At 43.7% G+C, this 21,754-nt stretch overlaps 1 protein-coding gene across 1 annotated transcript in view; it reads right to left on the minus strand.

Annotated features, from left to right (window-relative positions):
• The window catches only part of TRPM4 (transient receptor potential cation channel subfamily M member 4), a 682,714-nt gene that overhangs the window by 278,962 nt on the left and 381,998 nt on the right, over positions 1-21,754 (minus strand). The window contains exons 11-13 of the mRNA XM_040327576.1: positions 18,725-19,099; positions 4,829-4,948; positions 1,165-1,294 (exon numbers count right to left, since the gene is read on the minus strand). Of these exons, the coding sequence (XP_040183510.1) occupies positions 1,165-1,294; positions 4,829-4,948; positions 18,725-19,099 (625 nt within the window). The remainder of the gene's footprint in view (positions 1-1,164; positions 1,295-4,828; positions 4,949-18,724; positions 19,100-21,754) is intronic.

Consider the following 21,754-nt stretch of genomic DNA (forward strand, 5'->3'; position numbering starts at 1 on the left):
AGGCTTATTTGTAAAGGGGTTGCAAAGGTACATGTTATTTCACCTTAATGCAGTCTCTGCATTAAGGTGAAAAAAGATCTGATCAGTAGCCCCCCCCCCCCCATTTACTTACCTGAGCCTGGGAAAGTCCCGCGACGCAAACGTGCTCAATAGTTGCCCAGGCTTCTCGGCTCTTTATTGGATAGATTGATAGCAGCGCAGCCATTGGCTCGCGCTGCTGTCAATCAAATCCAATGACGTGTCGGGGCTGAATGATACACTTGCCAGCTATGGCCGCCGACTGTATCACATGGGAGCGCACCCGCAAGCTAATGCCCTCGGGAAAGAGCTCCCCAGAGGGGGTTAGCTCTTGTGGGGAGGGGCAGCGAGAGCCGCCAAAAGAGGACGTTCGGGGCCGCTCTGTGCAAAACAAACTGCACAGTGGAGGCGCGTTTATAAAAAAAAAAACAAAAAAAACATACATCCCCTTTAAGTACACTAATAAAAGGTTTTAGACATGTGGCTTATTCAGTGGGTGAATATGCGTTTTTTTTTTTTTAAACCTTATTGTCAAATAATCACCAGCAGTAAAAACAAAAAACAAACAGTGCATCAATGTAAAGCAGTAAAGAAAAGCTGCTAAATACATCTGTCTCGTACACATATATAAATATAAATTCTATAGACACAAGCTAATTAAACCATCAAGTTGATCTCATTAGCAAGTATAATGAAAATTGGCCACACTGTAGGTTTGGTTTTATGCACACTGTGGGCCTCGATTCACTAAAAGTTAATATGTTGCTCATTTTGAAAAGTGAATTTTCACCTTAAAAGAAGAACTTCCCCTTAGCTTTGTTAATGAGGAGAAGCGCTGTTGACTTCTATGATCCAATCATGTGCAAGAAAAAATTTCCTTTGCACATGATTGGGTATACTTTACAATTCATTCACACATTCATTCAGCTAAGTAAAATTTTCCCCTCAACATGAAAATTCACTTTGGAAAATAAACCATCTATGTTCCTTTATCAAATAAACACCAATAAGTAAGATTTACTAAAGCAAGATGAAATAGTTTCTTTTCACATGAATGGATATTTTAAGTTCACCTTACTTCACCACACCTTAGCAAATCAGGTGCTGTAGAAAGACAGGAAAATGAAGAAAAAAAAAAACACTTGCCTATTGCCAGTTGCTCAAACTTTGCAGCTAAATCTCTCATAGCCATCGACTCCTCTGCTTCGGACTCCAGACGAGAAAGTTCTATCAGCAGCTTAGAGGCAGCGAGTGCTGAGGAAACAGCTTCTGTACCCTTTGCAAATAACATATGAGAACATTTATTTATTTTTAGTTATTTTTTTAACTGTACTAGATGTACATGTGTCTTTTTTTCCCCAACCTATGCAACTATTTATAGTAAATGTCCACATGAAATATCCCATCTTACAAAACATAGGAATTGTGACTTACCTGTAAATTTTATATATCTTAGAGTACAGTACAGGACCCTTATCCAAACATGCAGCCCGGCAGGTCAGAAAAGGGAGAGGACGAGCAAGTGCGCCCCCACCCACACTTAACCATACCAGGCTGCACACCCTCAACATGGTGGGGCCCCCAGAGCCTGCCCCCCCATGTGAATGATTAGGAGTATTGTACCCCTACTCATTTCACCAAAAAAGTGTCACAGAATAAAAAAAAAAATCCTTTATTAAAATTCCCAAAATAATGTCCCCCAAATGTAGATCCATTATAAATCACGCTGCCCATCCGACCCCAAAAAAAGCAAAGCTCTGCACTCAAAGGCTAACTGCCAAATGCCTGTTCAACAGTTCTTAAATAGGCAAGGTGCTGGGCCACCCAGCAACATCGCCGGTGGCCCCGCCCTCTTATGTCACCACCTGGTGCATGCTGGGGCAGTGATGTCACAAGGGGGCGGGGCAACCACGTGATGTCCCCGGGTGACCCTGGCCCTTACCTATTTAAGCATAGCTCCCAAATGTCCAATAGTTCCTCTGTCCCTCTTTCCTCCTCATTTGTCTAATTTTGGTCTGACCTATATAGTTGTATAAAAAATGCACTTTTTATCTCTCAAAAAGTGGACAAGGTGCCTTGGAGTGGTGGGGGGGGGGTGCAGAGTCCCAAAGCACCCCCCTTAAGGTTGAGGACATGTGGCCTGGGATGATTCAGGAAAGGGGGGGGGGGCGCTCGCTTTTCCCCTACCTTTCCTGACCTGCATACTTGGATAAGGGCCTGGTGTGGATCTGTGGAGGGACACCATGCTGTTTTTTTCTTATATTTTTACACTCAGCTGTCAGCAGGGAACCCTGCTGACAGCTGATGAATCATCGGTTTTTAAGGACACAGTGGCTAGCTCATCGGCCCGCTCCACAGCAACCAGCTATATACAGTATTTTTCCACCTTTTAAAAACAAACGCAAAACCTTATATGCATGAAAACTGCAGGCAAAAGCACATCAAAAACACAGGTTTTAAAATGCAAAATGTGCCTGAAAGAACACATCAACCGAAACCGCCTAGATGTAAAACCTAGACTTAGTTTTGAATCAGACGAGCTGAAGAAAAGACGTCCATCCAACTAGGACACTAGCAGAAAACTAAATTATCCTGGTCTTGGAGAGTCCTGCTCAGTGTTCAATCCTCTTATAGGTGGCAGTATAACCACAAAATTAAAAAAAAATACAAAAAAAAAAAAAATTTCTTATACTGAAATATTGCTAAAAAATATTTTAAATATATTAAACAGGGTTTGGAACAGTTCAGATGTTTGTCATTTTAGAAAAGACTGCACTTTAACATAATTTGAATTATGACCCAACTACCTTCTGACCCAATACATTATAACAACATTTTTGAGATCGATAGAGACAGATAGACATATAGACAGAGATAAATAGAGAGGGAGAGATAAAGGCTGAATTTGTATTCTTAAAGCAAATTTTTTCTGTTCAAAAAGTGATATAAGGTAACATCAGAAATATTACGTAGGCATTCCCAGGCACTTACAAATACCTTAGCCCTGTCATCTTATAGGATCCATCTATACTGGATTACTTCTGCTCTCCAATTTCTGCATCACTAAATTATGCATACATTTTATTGGTGGCTGTGAGAAACATCTTTGTCCTGACTTTTTTTAAATCAGCCTTTTTGTAAGAAGGGTGTCTAAGCCTCATTAAAGCCGAGTTCCACCCTTTTTTACACCCACAGCCCCACTGGTAGCAGATAACAGTTCCTGTAATATTTGGCTTTAAAAATATAAAAATAAAATTGTTTACATAGTTAGTCAGGTTGAAAAAAGACACAAGTCCATCCAGTTCAACCACAAAAAAAATAAACAAACAAAATAAAAAACAAACACAGTACAATCCCATACACCCAACTCCATACCCACAGTTGATCCAGAGGAAGGCAAAAAACCCCAGCAGAGCATGAGATCAAATTTGCTACAGCAGGGGAAAAAATTCCTTCCTGATCCCCCGAGAGGCAATCGGATTTACCCTGGATCAAATTTACCTACAAATCTTAGTACTCAGTTATATTCTGTACATTTAGGAAAGAATCCAGGCCTTTCTTAAAGCAATCTACTGAGCTGGCCAGAACCACGTCTGGAGGGAGTCTATTCCACATTTTCACAGCTCTTACTGTAAAAAAAACCTTTCCATATTTGGAGGTAAAATCTCTTTTCCTCTAGACGTAAAGAGTGCCCCCTTGTCCTCAGTGTTGACCGTAAAGTGAATAACTCAACACAAAGTTCACTGTATGGACCTCATATATTTGTACATGTTGATCATATTCCCCCTTATTCTTCTCTTCTCAAGAGTGAATAAATTCAGTTCTTCTAATCTTTCCTCATAGTTACCTTTTTTTGTTTAAAATTCCCTCCACTTCCGTCCCTAGTCACCGCAGTGATGCATGTTATATCTTGACTCCTGGGATTGATGACATTGATATCCCAGGAGTCAATGGGAGTCAAGATATGTCAGGCATTCCCTGCTGCCATTGTGTTATTTCTGAAAACCACAGTGCGCCGCACTGTATCCTGACTGCGCAGGCACAAGATCGGGAGATGGATGCTGGGTAGCCAGCTGCACCAAATCCTGGAAACATGTACCAGCAGGCTTCAAATGCCCACAGTAGCAATGGTCGCTGTGTGCATGCCAGGAACACTGAGTAAACCAAGATTTTAAGCCACATCAATGTTCAGTTTACAGTTTCAATTCCACTAGCAAAGAAGATCATGGGGGGTGCTTTTCTTAAAATAATTGACAAGGGGACTGGAACTCTGCTTAAAAAAAAAAAAAAAAAAGTATGGCCAAAGTTTTTTCTTGGCACATTTCTCTTCTGGGACACAGGCGTGCACTTACTTGTGCTCTTCTGTGACCCATAATCAGTCGACAGGGAGCTAAAGTTTGCTGTTGGCCAACATGGAAGTATTCTGACCATTTTGTCGAGATCCTTACAGATGTCTGATCAGCAGAGGCTCAGTCTCTCAGGACACCTGGAAACATGAGCCAGAGGCTCCTGCCCCTTCCCCAGCACAGCACTCCAGTGAGTGCTGGATAATCAAAAAAGAGAGTGGTGACTGAGTCACCACTTTTTGCTCAGAGTGGACAGAGAACTTGCCTATCAGCCATCAACCGACAGTTCTCGTGTTTAGAGCCGACGGGAGAAAGCTACAGCATGGATATGCGTATGTGTCTTTTTAAATCAACCCTTAGCTTTTCCTTCAAAAGAGTGCTTTTCAGAATCGGATTCTTAGCAAAGTCTGAAAAAATTGAACTGTAGCAAGCAGGCTTTACAAGTTTAACCACAATTTGCTCACCATCTCCCAAAAGTAAGTGGCCATTTCATCTCGATTCTGCAATATGGCCCAAATAAAGAGATCAATCCATGGGGAAGTTGACTTCATACTGTAATACTTTTGTTCTCCACTGAATTGATTCTGTAAAAAATAGGTAATGTCAGAATAACACCAAAAAATATAATATTGAATAAAAAATGGGGTATTTTGTTTCAGTGACAAAAACAATAACAAGAATGTGAAAACTGATCCCCAAATCTCCCACTTTAAGCTTCTATGGCTTTCCCTTTACTATAACCACAGTCTTGTACCTCTCAGACTTGGGAATACTAGAGCAGGATCAATCGCATTTACAATGAGGAATTGGACAGAACCTTTATCAGATTTCTACTGCACATCAGTAATGCCTTGAATTACTTAAAATGAGCTTTCCTAAAGTGCCAGTGTTCTATGCACTTCCCAAAGTTCATAATTCTGGACAACCCTCCCGGTCGTCCAATTATTTCAGGAGTGGGCTCAGTTACTGAGAAAATTAGTGAGTATATTGATAGAATTCTGCAGCTGTTTGTACAGAACAGTTCTCATTGGTAAAGGACACCTCACATCTACTCACATTACTACATGACTCTACCCAAAGACACACTATCAGTGATGTTAGACAGATACGTTGTATTCCATGATAGGGGCCTACAAACAAGATATTGGACAGTAAACTATGTGATAAAAGGGACCATAACAAGATAGTTGTGGAATTACTGGAGTTCCTTCTGAAAAACAACAACATTTCAGTTTAACGGCAGGTACTATTTGTTAGGCCCAAGGCACGGTCGTGGGCACCAAGTGTGCACTGGTGTATGCCAATATCCACCTGGGAGACTTGGCTCTTTGATGGAGGGGGGACATTGCTGGTGTGCCTGTTAAGGATTCTATCCTAGTATAGGTACATAGACAATGTCCTTATCTTCTGGTCTGGAACCAAGAGGAGAGTTAAAATCCTTTGTGGGGACCCCAAGTAACAATACCTACAATCAAATTTTCACGTGTGATTTCCATACAGAAAGCTTTACATTTTTGGATTTGACAATTACCCTAAATGAAGATGGCTGTATCAAAACTAAACTATACAGGAATAAACTGCAGCCAACAGTTTATTACACGCTGAAAGCTTTCATCCAAAGACATTAAACTTTTACCAGTTGGACAATATTTAACTGCACAGACAAGCAGGATTTTGAACAGGAAGCTAAAGATCAGAGGAAGAGGTTCCATTCACGGGACAATAAGAAGTGGCTTACCAAGGCCTATAAGAGTAAAAGACAGTGAAAGAGACTCCCTCGTTTTTGAAAGGAAAGGAGGGACAAAAGGAGTAAGACTCTACAAGGTTAAGTCTACAGTGCACACAGAAGGTAGACAAAGAAAGACATTTGTTCGGCACCTTGGAGGATACTTTGGTTAGCAGGTTTATTTCAAGAGCTCCTCAGCTGGAATACAGGAGAGCTCGCTCATTGAACGACCTCCTGGTACACAGCAATACCTCCTGAAAACCAACTATGTTTTTCTACAAAGAAAGGGTATGACCCAATGTGGGAGCTGTGAGTTTTGCCCCTACACAATAGAGGGCGATTCCTTACAGCTACCCACAGGGAGATTTTTGAAATGTAGACAAAAAAGCAAATTGCGGTACTATGGGGGTAGTGCGTGTCATTGTTGTGTGAATCCTGTAGCTCAGTCAAAGTGGAAAAAAAATCATCAGACCTGTGCAGAAGCACTACGATAGTGAGACCTATCACCTATAGGCCCCATTAGCTAAACAGGTGTGCCTGCAGCACAACAATAACCCTCGCTGTCTCAAATGTTGGGTCTTGGATGTGATCCCTCAAGACAAAAGGGTGATTTTTAGAGATGATGGGAGATGAAGGCCACAAAGCCCCCAGCTTAAACAGCAGCCTGAGTTGTGTTCCCTTAATATGGCACATCATTTTTTAGATTATTGAATTTTGGATTTTGTTTATTTTACTTTATTCATTTTACAACTCACTGTATTTTATAGGAATTTGTGATATATTTTGCAATTTTTCTTTTGCCTTTGATATTGTTGTGGTACTGAATTATGGAAGCTGTATGCGACATCACAGCTCACACGTGTCTGCGGTTGGCGCCCATGTGATTCACATGCGCATTTGTTTTGTTTTGGATTACAACTGGCCCTCAAGGGACTTGGCAAGTTAAGTGTATCTGGGGACTGCATTCCACCGTTTATATTCTACATTGTGAGGGAAGGAGGCAGGGCTTGGTGTCTTCCCTGCCCGCAGTGGCTGTCGAGTTAACATCTTACACCCAGATCCCTGAACTTTGACCCTCTGGACCACTACAGTATTTTCAATTACACCCAGCTACCCCACCCTGATCCCTTCTTCAGGGGTTCAATACAAGCCATGTGAACTTCCCTTGAGCACATCCAATATAGGTTCTGACTTGAACTTTGCAATGAAAATGGACTACATATGAAACATCCCCCTTTGCAGCCTTATCAGTCCGTCGCAATTTGACCTGACATCTGAATGTCCCCACAGTGGCAATAGGAGCGGAGGATTGGGTCAATCTTTACACTTTCTTGCTACTTGTGGTCATTACTACATGTAAACATATGAGGTGGACTTGGCTTTTTAACAGTATGTGTGTTGTATGAGTAGTACCGCATTTTTGTGACAATTTTTCATCAGTTTTTGATACTAATAAATACATTTTTAATAGATACAGTGAGGTGGATTTACAAATTTTTGATCAGGGATGGTTGAGCATAATGGGGTTATTTATCCAGTTTGAGCATCATATGTGTTCCTTACCATTAGCTCCCATCCCATTCCTTTTCCTCCTCCTAATGATATAAACCCACAGGGGAACTTCTTGAATTTATATATGGTGCATTAGGCAGTATCTTGAGTAAATTTTAGTGTCTGAAAAATGCCTTTTAGCATATCGGTTGGGTTTTGGTTGCCGTCTTTATTAGGAAAATATCCTCTTAATTCTTGTCCTGGTGGCACGCTTTGTGTCAGGGCGTGACAAGGTTGTGTGGGAACAGAAATGAAAGTGGTATTAAACCCAAAATCAAAAATGTAATATATTGCAGCTTACCAATCCTTAGATGTGGTGGCTGAATTAGTTGCATTTTTAGTCCCCCCCCCCCCCCGTCTCCAACTGGTGACCTGGTCAGTAACATACCGTATTTATCGGGGTATTGCGCGCTCCGGCGTATAGCGCGCACCCCTAAAGTGGACCCGCATTTGTGTAAAAAAAAAAAAAAAAAAAGATTTTGGTACTTACAGTTTTGGTGTCTTGCGCGGCGTCCATCGGCGGCCTTGTCGGGTCCGGTGTCTGTCTGCGGCTTTGGTGGTGTCCTCCTGGTCGGGTCCGTCGTCCTTCTGCGGTGTCCTCCCTGCGCCGAGTTTGAACCACTGCGCCGGCATATACCGAGCGCAGTACACTCGGGTATAGTCGGGCAGGCTCGGCTCCTCTCGCGGCGGTCACGTCCTGGACGTACAGGACATGACCGCCGCGAGAGGAGCCGAGCCTGCCCGACTATACCCGAGTGTACTGCGCTCGATATATGCCAGCGCAGTGGCTCAAACTCGGCGCGGGAAGCGGGTATCGGCGTATATCGTGCACCCACAATTTTGCCCTGATATTTAGGGCAAAAAAGTGCGTGGTATACGCCGATAAATACGGTACTCCCTTTATTAGGGTACCCCCACTTTGGATGAAGGAGCAACAGACATTTGAACAGCAACATTGTCAGTATGGTGGGAGGGAAGTTTTAGAAGCACTAGCAGATTGAAGCCAAGCTCCAGCTAGCACATTTTAAGCAGTTACAGTGACAGTTTTGTTCCCTTTCGGGATAAAAGTTTTACATATATAAATAAAAGCTGGATTATTGTAATCACATCTGTCAGTATTAAATGGATTGTCGTAACCCTTTAACTGCTACAGCAGGACAGCTTGTTCTGTTGAAAAAACAACAGACTTACTGGCAGGATTACCACACTAACTTCAGTGTACTGAAGTTAGTGTGAAACGCGTCAGCTGTCCTAGGTTCCGTTGCTGTGACTTGTAGTGCATGTTTCCAGTTTTTTACATTTAAGTTACATTGGATTGGAGTGCAGCTGTCCTGATCATCTTTTGTTCTTATTTGCCATGTGCATTGCTAGCACCCTCAGTTCCTGAGAAGATTTGCACCCAACAAGACCTGCCTGGAGCGGCAATCAGTCTCTTTATAGTTCCTGAAAATAAATATAACCAAGACAAAAAAGAAAATAATGCAGCCATCACTTCTAAGAATTAGAAGCAATCCCACAAAAGTGAGTACACCCCTCACATTTTTGTAAATATTTTATAATATCTTTTCATGTGACAACACTAAAGAAATGACACTTTGCTACAATGTAGTGACTGTACAGCTTGCATAACCGTGTAAATTTTGCTGTAAAACCGTTAGAGGGCATTTGTGTGCATCTTTAGAAAAGGTTTCCTTCTGGGACGACAGCCATGCAGACCATTTTGATGCAGTGTGCGGAGTATGGTCTGAGCACTGACAGGCTGACTCCCCCCCCACCCCTTCAACCTCTGCAGCAATGCTGGTAGCACTCATAAGTCCATTTCCAAAAGGCACCCTCTGGATATAACGCTGAGCACATGCACTCAACTTCTTTGGTCAACCATGACAAGGCCTGTTCTAAGTGGAACCTGTCCTGTTAAACCGATGTATGGTCTTGGCCACCGTGCTGCGGCTCAGTTTCAGGGTCTTGGCATTCTTATAGCCTATGCCATCTTTAAGTAGAGTAGGGATGAGCTTCGAGTTAGAGTTAAACCCATGTTTGACTCGAACATAGTCTGTTCGATCGTTTGACGAATTACGAACTTTATGGGCCGTTCGCGCCAAATTCGAGTGGCGCGCCACGGCCCATAATTCACTGCGGCATCGCATTGCTGGCTGATGATTGGTCAAGCATGCACTATGACCCGCATGCTTGGCCAATCACAGCACCGTCTGTACAGAGAGCTGTAATTGGCCAAAACTCGGCTCTTTACTGGCATGTGAAAGGCAATGTCTTGGCCTCGCTGGACAGGGCGGTCAGCGGTAAAGTGCATATTACCGCTGACTCATGGTCCAGCAGGCATGGACAGGGACGTTACCTATCTTTCACGGAGCATTGGGTGACTCTGCTGGCAGCTGGGAAGGATGCAGGACAAGGTACAGTAGTGTTGGAGGTTGTTCCGCCACCACGCCTCCAAAATGCTACTACTGGTGATTGACACACCTCTCTCCTCCACCCCCTCCTCTTCCTCCATGGCCTCTTCCTGTGCTTTGTCCTCGGAACCAGCAGTGCGTTCAAGGGGCTATGCAATTACGCAGGCTAGGAGATGCCATGCGGTGCATGAGCTGGTGTGCTTGGGGGACAGGAGTCACACTGGGGCAGAGGTTCCGTCAGCTCTGCAGGGGCAGGCTCAGAGGTGGTTGACGCCACTCCAGCTTAAGCCAGGAAAGGTGGTTTGTGACAATGGCACAAACCTCCTCTCCGCCCTCTGACAGGGACAACTGACCCATGTGCCCTGTTTGGCTCACGTCCTTAACTTGGTGGTGCAGCGGTTCTTTGGCAGGTACCGGGCTTACAGGATGTCCTGAGGCAGGCCAGGAAACTGTGTGCATTTCCGGCGGTCATATGCCAGTGCTCAGCTGGCTGACCTCCAAAAAGGATCACAACCTGCCCAAGAACTGCCCAATCTGTGACATGCCCACCAGATGGAACTCTACGTTGGCCATGCTGCAGCAGCTGCACACACAGCAGCGGGCCACCAATGAGTATCTGTGCCAATATGGCACCAGAACAGGGTCAGGGGTGCTTGGTTTATTTTCCCCATGCCAGTGGGACATGATCAGGGATGCATGCACTGTCATGTCACCATTTGAGGAGGCCACAAGGATTGCGAGCAGTGACAGTGCATGCATCTGTAACACTGTCCCTCTTGTCCGCCTGTTGGAGCACACGCTGCGTGGAATAATGGACAGGGCACTTGAAGCAGAACAGAGGGAGGAAGAGGACTTCCTTACCTCTCAAGGCCCCCTTTATCCAGACAGTGTTCCTGCTGCCTATCACATAGGAAGAGGACGAGGAGGAGGATTGTGTCAGCATGGAGTTGGAGCCTAGCACTCAGCATCAGCAGCAGTCTTCAAGGGATCAATTACAGTCCTAAGAAACACATGGACTTGTACATGGCTGGGAGGAAGTGGCTGCGGATCCTGCGGTCCTCAGTGACCCAGAGGACTTTGCACCGAATGCCTCAGCAAATTTATGCTGCATGGCCTCCCTGATCCTGCAAAGCCTGTGGAAGTATCCTTGTATTCGTGCTATCAAGGAGAGGGATCATTACTGCCTGGCAACCCACCTTGATCCACGTTACAAGGGTAAGGTTGCGGACCTTCTCTTGCCATCACAGAGGGAGCAGAGGATCAAACATCTTTGGAAGGTCTTGCAGAAAGGTCTGTGCAACGCGTTCCCAGAGACTGGGAAGTTACAAAATCCTGGTCCTGGACAATGTGTTGCTGAGGCTTCGGTCAGTCACAGAAGGAGCGGTGGAGAAGGTGTCAGTCTGACCGATGCGTCCAGACAATTTTATAGTCCGCAGCCCGAAGTATGATTGGTTCCAGCAACCATTGCCAGAGTCTGTTTTTTTCATGGTGCAGGAATACCTAGATCAGACTTGGACAGCTTTCCCACTGAAAATCGTCTGGGTTACTGGGTCTTGAGGATGGATCACTGGCCAGAGCTTGCACAGTATGCAATTGAGCTACTGGCCTGCCCTGCATCCAGCATTCCTTCGGAATGCACATTCAGTGCTGCTGGAGGCTTTGTAACCGATCACAGGGTGCGCCTGTCCACCTACTCGATCGACTGACCTTCATAAAAATTCATCAGTCTTGGACATCACCAAGCACCTGATGCTGATGTGACAATATTTTTTTTTTAAATGTCAGATCCCTTCAAGACTGCCTGTGCTGATGCCGAGTGACTATCCTCTTCCTCCTCAATGATCATGCTGATAGCTTGTAAGAACATTTTTGGTTCTGGGCACCGCCACCAGTGGCTAAGGTCCAATTTGTCTGCCCCTGTTTAAAAGGGGCGTGTAATTAAAATTTTTGATGCAGTACCTTGCAGCAGGGCTCATTCCTGCGCTCCAACTAGAGTATCTGTGAGGGGTTGAAGTGTTGTGGCACCAGCGCCTAAGGCCCAATTTTTCTGCCCCTGTTCAACAGGGGCATGTAATTACATTTCTTGATCTAATATTTCACAGCAGGGCCCATTCCTGCGCCCACCAAGAGTAACTGTGAGGGCTTATGCCGCGTACAGACGGTTGTTTTTTGTGATGAAAAAAAAAAACAACGTTTTGAATCATGAAATAAAACAATGTTTTTGAAACTTCATTTTCAAAAACGACGTTGCCTACACACCATCGGTTTTTCAAAATGCTCTAGCAAAGCGCGGTTACGTTCAGCACTCTTTTCCATTGAAGCTAGCTTCATAACTTGCTTCTGAGCATGCGCGGGTTTAAAAACGTTGTTTTGAAACGTCGTTTTGCCCACACACTATCAGTTTCATTGACACAAAAGACGACGTTTTGAAAAACGACACAAAAAATTCGAGCATGTTCAAATTTTTTTTTTGTCGTTTTTCAGAACACATAAAACAACGTTTTCCCCACACACGGTCATTTTAAATGACGTTTTCAAAAACTTTTTTTTTTCATCACAAAAAACGACCGTCTGCATTACAGTGGCCCAATTTTTCTACCACTGTTCACCAATGGCATGTAATTACAATTTGTAATATAATAGTTCACAGCAGGGCGTTCCAGTGCCCGCCAAGACTAACTGAGGGCTTACAGTGTTGTGGCAACACCAACACTTAAGGCCCAAATTTCTGCAGAGTATATACGGCAGGCCCCTACTTTCAAACATCCAACTTACAAACGACTGAGAGGAAATCTACCCCTAGGAAGGGAAAATAGTTAATATGGGAAAAAGCAATCCTTGTTTCACTAAAAAAAAAATAAAAAAAAAAAAAAACATTTGTCATTGGGAAAGAAAGTGAGGTGAAATCTTGTAAACAGGTGCAGACAGCAAAACAAATATTACAGGGGTGATAACCCTTCCCTATGTTTTCCAAAAAGCTTACAAATTGATTTTCTGGCTGTAGCTACACTTTAAAAAAGTACCAGTTCAAAATTACAAACAGATTCTACCTAACAACAAACCTACAGTCCATGTCTTGTTTACACCGCCTGTATACTGCTGTTCAGAGTATATAGGGCTTGTGGGCTCCACGCCTTTTTTTTATTTGGGTACATTATTTTTCTCAATGATTTTCATCCATATTGCCGGGACCAGATATTACACTAAAGCCGCAAGCAGTTTTAAATGATTTTTTTCCTATAGAAATGTCATTTTGTGCAGGGACAGTTCTAAACACGAGAAACACGTGCCACTTCACAGGCATACTATAGACATCCAGCAGGTACGATATTTAAATTAATATTTTTTTTCACTTAAAGCATCATTAAAATCACTGCTCCCGAAAAAAATTCAGTTTTTAAAACTTATTTTTGCATTGATACATGTTCCCTGGGGCAGACCCGGGTCCCCAAACACTTTTTAGGACAATAACTTGCATATTAGCCTTTAAAATGTGCACTTTTGATTTTGAACGTTCGAGTCCCATAGACTTTAACAGGGTTCTAAAGTTTGGGCAAACTTTCGGTCCGTTCTAAGGTTCTGATGCAAACCGAACTGGGGGGTGTTCGGCTTATCCCTAATGTAGAGCAAAATTTTTTTTTTTCAGATCCTTATATTTCTTTGCCATGAGGTGCCATGTTAAACTTCCAGTGACCAGTAAGAGAGCGATAACACCAACATTTAAAACACCTGCTCCCCATTCACACCCGAGACCTTGTAACACTAATGAGTCATATAACACCAGGGAGGGAAAATGGCTAATTGGGCCCAATTTGGACATTTTCACTTAGAGGTGTACTCACTTATTTTTCTAGCAGTTTAGACATTAATGGCTGCGTGTTGGGTTATTTTGAGGGGACAGCAAATGTACACTGTTATACAAGCTTTACATTACTTTACAAGTAAAAAATCTGATGCAGCTTTGCATGGTAGCCATTTAGCTTCAAACTTGTTCCAACTTGTTCAATTAAACTTTGACAAAAAAAAAAAATGGAAGCCGATTGGTTTCTGTGCGGAGCTGCACCAGATTTTGCATGCTCCAGCTTTAGTAATCAATCCCATTGTGTATTTGTGAATTGCTTTTGGTTCATGTGCTACACTAATGGTTGTCAGTGGGATTTTTTATTTCAGGTACTTGTATAGTGCCGTCGCTTTACAAATATACATTCACATCAGTGTGGGAAGTGTTGGAAAGGTTCCTAGCATATGTATAGAGAGGACCAGGCCCAGACTGGGACAAAAAATAGGACCTGGCATTTTAGACCGTGCAGTTTACTCTAAAATACCAGGGGGGTGGGTGGATTGGGGAGTAAAAAAAAAAAAAAAATCATTGGGTGGATGGGGTGGGGAATACACACACCCCCTCCCAGCCTTTTTGCTTCCACCCAGCAGGGCTGTCCCTGGAGCCTGTGGCCATTCAACTGGGCTATTCCTTTAGCCTGCGGCCTCCCACTCACCATCTTCGCAGCCGCCCATTCAGTTCACATCATGGCTGGGGGGCAGAGACTAGAGGTCAGCTGACTGGTGAGGAATGTGAAGTGGGAGGGGTTGGAGGAGACCCTATCTCCTGATTTCGGCATAGGTCACTGCTCTGAGACACCACAAAGTCAGAGACACAAGGAGTAACACTACTTGTGATTATAGTTGCCATTAAAAGTCCCCACTACAGTTCTCAGATCAGCAGATGACCTTGATTAAGAGAACCAAAACTGGCCAATCAGAACTCCCCCCAGCACTGCCACTCATCCCAAACCCCCCGCCAGCACTGCCACTCATACCATTCTCCCCACTAAGGAGTGAGAGAAGGAATAAAAATAGAGAATATATGAAAAGGGAGAGGAAAAGGGGAGGAACAAAGAAAAAGGGAGAGAATGAATAGGAGAAAGAACAAGAAAGACTGCTAGAGAGGGATGGGGAAAATGCCCCCCCCCCCCCCCCCACAAGAAATTAGGATACAGAAAGATGAAAGGGAAAGACAGGAGAACAAAGAACGAGTGGTACATCCTAAAATGTACCATAAGGGGTTTTAATACTGTATGAGTGGAAGAGACTCAGGGAGCGGTAAATGCCTGTGAGTTAGGGGCGCAAATTACTTGTCTTGCCTTGGGTGCCGACATAATTTTACTGTTAGGGGTCCCCACAACTTGGAAATGTTATCAAGGGGTCACAGCACTAGAAAGGTTGAGAACCACTTAACTAGATGGACTGGTGTCTTTTTTCAACCTGACTATGTAACTATGTCTGGTGGATGGGATGACAGTCAGATGTAAACAGGGGGTCCGTTTACATCTGACTGCCCCATAGAGAACAGCAGGCTGTGTCCATGTCCCCTCTACATAAGCAAAGCAGACACAGACCTGTCATCTTTATGCTCAGCAGGGATCAGCGGACAGATCCCCCACTAAGCAGGCATAGTCCGCTCATGTGAAAGGGCCCTAAAATAGGGAAAAGGCAGAATGTTTGTTCTATTGCAAAACCCTCAGAATCAATAATTTTGTCTGGTATCATCTCCCCCTTCCCCCTATTCCATCACACCATCTAACCACAAGGCCAGCCATGGAAACAAAGGAATAGTGGCAACCTAGCCTTAAATGGAACAATCTTCATAAGATATTATACCTGTAATCGTGTGTAGCAGCTGCAGCATTAGCCATTCATGTGCTGGGTGGACACACAGTCTGACAAAAAAAAATATTTTATGAAGATTGCACCAGTAAATGGATTTCCTTTAACTCCATACTTTGATTCCATAGCTGGTCTTGTGGTAGGAAGGTGTTATAAAAAATGTGCGAGCAATTAATTTGCCTCGCACACCAATGGGAGCGTGACAGTTATAAACATAGCTTAAAGCCCATAGCAACAGGCAGTTTTTAAATTTTGCAATATAAATTGGCTCAAGAGGTCACATGGTCACAACTGTCAGGGCACCAGCTAATAGAAGTTATTTAAAAGCTCTGCGCAACAGTTTTCAGTTGACGCTCAACAGGAGAAGAAGCAGCTTTCCACCCTCCCTCCCTTTTCATGGTCCTAGTTGTGTGGCATTCGTCCCTTTCTGTAAATGAAAGGGGACAGTTTTTTGGTTAAAATAGTTATAACTCGAGTGGTAATGGCTGAGTTATCAAGGAATTTAAGATGTGTGTAAATTAAATAATTTTGGTTTGATGTGAAAATATTTGGTGATAAAACATTAAATGTGTGTGTTATGAAATTGGATTAACCACTTCCTTACTGGGCACATATACCCCTTCCTGACCAGGTGAAATTTCAGCTTGTGGCACTGCGTCACTTTAACTGACAATTGCGTGGTCGTGCGGCGTGGCTCCCAAACAAAATTGACGTCCTTTTTTCCCCACAAATAGAGCTTTCTTTTGGTGGTATTTGATCGCCTCTGCGGTTTTTATTTTTTGCGCTATAAACAAAAACAGAGCGACAATTTTGAAAAAAAAAAATATTTTTTACTTGTTTCTGTAATAAATAGCCCAATTTTTTTAAAAAAACATTTTTTTTCTCAGTCTAGGCCATACGTATTCTTCTACATATTTTTGGTAAAAAAAATAAAATAAAAAAAATCGCAAGAAGCGTCTGGTTTGCGCAAAAGTTATTGCGCTTACAAAATAGGGGACAGAATTATTATTTTTTATTATTATATTTTTACTACTAATGGCGGCGATCAGCATTTTTTTCGTGACTGCGACATTATGGCGGACACATCGGACACTTTTGACACATTTTTGGCACCATTCACATTTATACAGCGCTCAGTGCTATAAATATGCACCAATTACTGTATAAATGTGACTGGCATTGAAGGGGTTAACACTAGGGGGTGAGGGAGGGGTTAAATGTGTACCCTGAATTGTGTTCTAACTGTGTGTGGAGGGGGGGGGTGACCGATCTATGTCCCTATGTACAAGGGACACAGATCGGTCTCCTCTCTCCCCTGGCAGGACGTGGATCTCTGTGTTTACACACAGAGCTCCACATCTTGTCCCTGTAGCTGCCGATCCCGAGTGCCTGGCGGACATCACGGCCGCCAGGCACTCGCATCGGTATCTCAGCGATGCGGCGCGCGCCGCTGACTGCGCGCGCAGGCCGTAAAAACAAGGCCAGTTAGAGATTTAGAACCACCCTGCGGCCGTATAAAGTCGTACGGCCGTCGGGTAGTGGTTAAAATATATTTTATTGCCAATAATAAAGGGCCATTATGTCTTATGTTTTTTATTGTCATTAATTATATAATTGAAGGGTATTATATGGATTAAGTACTGTCTATGATCCCATAGGAAGGGGGAGGATGATCACAGACAAAATTATCATTGAGTAATCTGATCCAGGGGGTTCATATATCCAGCCTTGGGTAATCCTGGGGACTGTTACAATTTTGGACTCCAATATACTCCACAGTACACCGAGATCAGGATGGGATGGGATGCTCGGGTGTTTGCAGTGGCGGCCAAGAACCGGCACTGTCTGTCAGCTGTTGGTAATTGTAACCTGTTAATGAGCTACAAGTTTTTACAGTGCCCGGGGACTTATCACTGTCAACAGTCACACGGACATGGATTAAAAAAGACAGCCGCAAGGAGGACTAAGCCACCTCACCCTGTGCAGCTTTCCAGCGCTGGACTGTTAGATGCCGCCCCCACCCTGGACAAAATAGACAATCGGTGGGGGCCGCCTCCACCCTGTCTCTCTATGGGGCAGGGTCCATGGAGATCTCTGCAGCTCAGTAAACCCAGAGTCTGACTCCAGACTGCACGATTGCGTGTGTGAAGGCGGCAGGCATCTAGCCAACTCCAGAATAGTGCAGACCGCTGGTTGTGGGGGCTGCAACCACCACTCATGGGGCCCCCTACTGCCAGCCAAGGTAGTGATTGCAGCATCCTCCTTTGCCGTCCCTTTAAGTATCTGACATCGCTGTACTATGTTACTTCACATATGCAAGTGGCAGTCACCACGGAGGAAAGGCACGCCTGTGAGGCACCTCTGTCTGCTATACCAGACCTTGGCTGGCCTGGGCAAATGTCCACTGTACCCAATGGCCAGTCCGGGCCTTAACAGGACTCCTGGCGGAAATCAGAGTTTGTATCCTGTCTGAACTCTGGTTTGAACATTGTGCAGTTTTCCATCCTGGGCTCTAGGCAAGTCTGCAGAGGGCCTAATGCACTGAAATAGCACTGCCACAAGTGCGGGGACATTTATATGTTGGCTGTTTATATTGCAACAGGTTTTAATTACGACAGACGAACATTACAAATGAACTGCTAATTGCAACCAATTTCCACTAGTGGCTGTATTGTGGTTGCAGTGAATGTGACTACCTTAATAAATATCCCACTTCTGTGTCAACAAAAAGCAGTTTTACAATGTGATTATGCAACCTCAGTACAACAATATTTACGGTACCAAAAACTATTGTATGTAGTGAAAGACAATCAGTTTAAAAGGCAACCAGGTAGGCCCTCACACTATTTAGTTGTTGGTAAATCTACAGGCATACGATCCAAATTTTACCATTTGGGAGAAGTTTTACAATGTGAGCATCTACAGGGGTTGTTACACAGAAAAATGGCCCTATAAAGTGCAGCAGAATGTTTTGGAACAACAAAAAATATAGAAATATAAAAATTTACTGTCGTGTTTCTTCTGTTCACAGAGTTCTTGACGTTGCCCAGGACATGTGTGTAGAAGGGAGCACAAACATCACCCATTAACTCTCGCAGAACCTTGGCCACTTCATAGAGCTTGAAGTCATGTCCTTTCCCACCAGTATCCACTGGTAGGTACTCCTGGTGATGATTTCCTTTATTGGACTCTCTGCGCTCCTCGTGTTTGCGTTGAAGTAACTGGAAGAGTACAGTGTTATCCAGCACTGAGCTATACAACTCTTCCAGTTGACCATAGGTCAGGTAGTCCACAATGTTCATGCCATTGTCCACAAAGAGCTTTACAAAGCTGGGTTTATCACTGATCAGAGCATCTGTCATTGTGTCCTCAAGATCGCATGCCTAAACAAAAGATGGCACAGGGTAGTCACATGCTTTGAAAAATTAAGTGCAAAAATCACATCATACGTATGCATTTTAATTACTTTTTTATCTCTAGGAAAACAACTAAAGACACAATGAAAATACATATATGAAAACGGTTTCAGGTCTCGTGCACATGGGTGGCTGGAAAGAGGTATAACAGGTGGCTGAGCCATAGGAGTTGATTTACTAAAGGCAAATCCACTCTGCACTACAAGTGCACTTGGAAGTGCAGTCGCTGTAGAGCTGAGGGAAAGCTCTGAAATGAGGGGAAGTTCTGCTGATTTTATCATCCAATCATGTGCAAGCCAAAATGTTTATTTTCCTTGCATGTCCCCCCCAGATCTACAGCGACTGTGCTTCCAAGTGCACTTTTAAGTATACTTGTAGTGCAAAGTGGATTTGGCTTTAGTAAATAACCCCCCACCCCTTTCTAACCACTCACCTAGAATATGCAGCACATGCTGCAGCTGCAATGCTTTGCTTAGTTGCACAAATTTTAACCACTGTATCTATCGGGTGCAAAACCACTGCCAAACACAATCCAGTCAAGTGAATGGGGCCACACTGCAACTGCATGTAATGCATATGGTTGCAGCACAGTGGTACAGTTTTTTCAGGGTTAAAATTGGCAGACATAAAAAGTTAACATATAAACTCCAGTAGCCTGAAATGTGATCCAATTTGAGCCTTCCAAAGGATCTGCGATCCGAGCACACCTGGCAGAAAACTCTCTCTCTATAGAACACAGCATGTTGGACAAAGTAGCAGCACAACATACATAAGTGAGAGCATGTATGTACGCCTTTATTGAGACTAGCACTGTGCAATGCAGCAAAGCCTGACTGGCTTACAGTTCTGCCCCCTCAATCTCCCTCATTTTTTATGCAGTTTTCATGCATTAAAAATAAAAAAAATGGAATCAAAATAAAATAGCTCTGAGCTGTCTTCTTACCGAGCCGCTCTTCTTCTGTGACTGTTTTTTTCCATTGTGTTGTCGCCCACTGTGTGGCATCTTATATAGCCATGGGGCGCGGCCATCCAACTAAATCACTCTGAGAGCCTGCCCCTTGTGATGTCTAAACAAGACAACTAATGCAGCTACCACATTTAAAGGGGTTGTAAACATTAAGGTGAAAAATATCTGACAGTAGCCGCCCCCACCAGCCCCCCATTTTACTTACCTGAGCCCTGGAATGTCCTACGACGAGGATGTGATGCATCTCTGCCTGGGGTTGTCAGCTCTTGATTGGATAAATTGATAGCAGAGCAGTCATTGGCTCCCACTGCTGTCAATCAAATCCAATAATGTGGGCCCCGGGGGGTGGGGCAAGTCATACATTCGGTGGCTATGAATGCCAAATGAATGACTCGGAAGCACGTCCGCAAGGTAACCCTCTCGGGAGAGCGCTTCTCCTAGGGGGTTATCTGATGTGGCGAGGAGCCGCGAGAGCCGCCGTGGTACCCCAGAAGACGGCAGGGCCACTCTGTGCAAAACAAACTGCATAGTGGAGGCAAGTATGTTTGTTATTTAAAAAAAATATATATATATATATATATAATAAAATATTGTAGGAAAACATATCTAAAATATATACATAAAAAAATATATAAAAGTAGATATAGGTATATGTAAAACTAGTGAGGAAAATTAATAATCACCCTTTTGCTGCTGGGTGAGAGTGCTAGTCACTACACCACTTTGCTGCTCTGAGTAATCTTATCTATTTTCTCCCTATTGTTCTCAGTGCACATGTCCCACTTGAGTATTTTTAAGCGTATTATATTGTGGTTGTCCGAGCATTGATATTAAAACCATTATTCCTATGCAATGTATTAATGTTAGCGATATATTAGGCTGATTGATTGTGTGCGTTTCCATACATATCTTGTTTGCCTCCGTTTTATTGCATTGACCCTTCAGCGTCCAATCAGATGGTAGTGATTAGCCCGTCACTTGTTGCCATGCACGCTGATAGGTTAACACAGAGAGGAAATCCGATTTATTGCCTGCGGTGATGCCATGGGACTTTGCTCTCTGTTGAAGTCGTTAGACGAAGCACCGCATCAGAGCGTGACCCACGACATCCCCGCTAAGCCGGAAGTGACATGTGCGCTTCACCCACTCTCCAAACTAGGAAGCTGCTATGGTGTCTGAATTGATTCCCCTGCTCGCCATGGATGTCTGGATCTGGTGATGGTGCCCTCTGGGGTCACTTTTATGCTCATTTTATTGTGATTTTATGTACGTAGATAGGTTTAAGGGGGCTTTTGTATGGGCTACTTTGGATTGCACTATATTGCTGTTCCTTGTTTTTATGACCTTGTGTGGAGATCCTGTACCTGCTGTCCCCGCCTGCTGGTGATGGTCCGTGACAAAGTGGCTGATGTATTTGCTTACTTAGGGCTCTGATTTTTAATGCTTCTGGTGAGTTGAACCCCCTTGGGGAGAGTGCATCACGTGGTGGATTGAGATCATTGTTTTCCCTGGTGGAAAGTACACGCTAGGATTACCACTACTGAGACACCATTCAGCACTTTGGATTGTTTACATCACCTTGACTACATCCAAGACTTTCTTTATTCAGTGTTTTTTACCAAGAGTCTATCATTGATTTTTTAGCGCGCTTTTGT

The sequence above is a fragment of the Rana temporaria genome, chromosome 10, assembly GCF_905171775.1.
Source record: "Rana temporaria chromosome 10, aRanTem1.1, whole genome shotgun sequence".
NCBI lineage: Eukaryota > Metazoa > Chordata > Amphibia > Anura > Ranidae > Rana > Rana temporaria.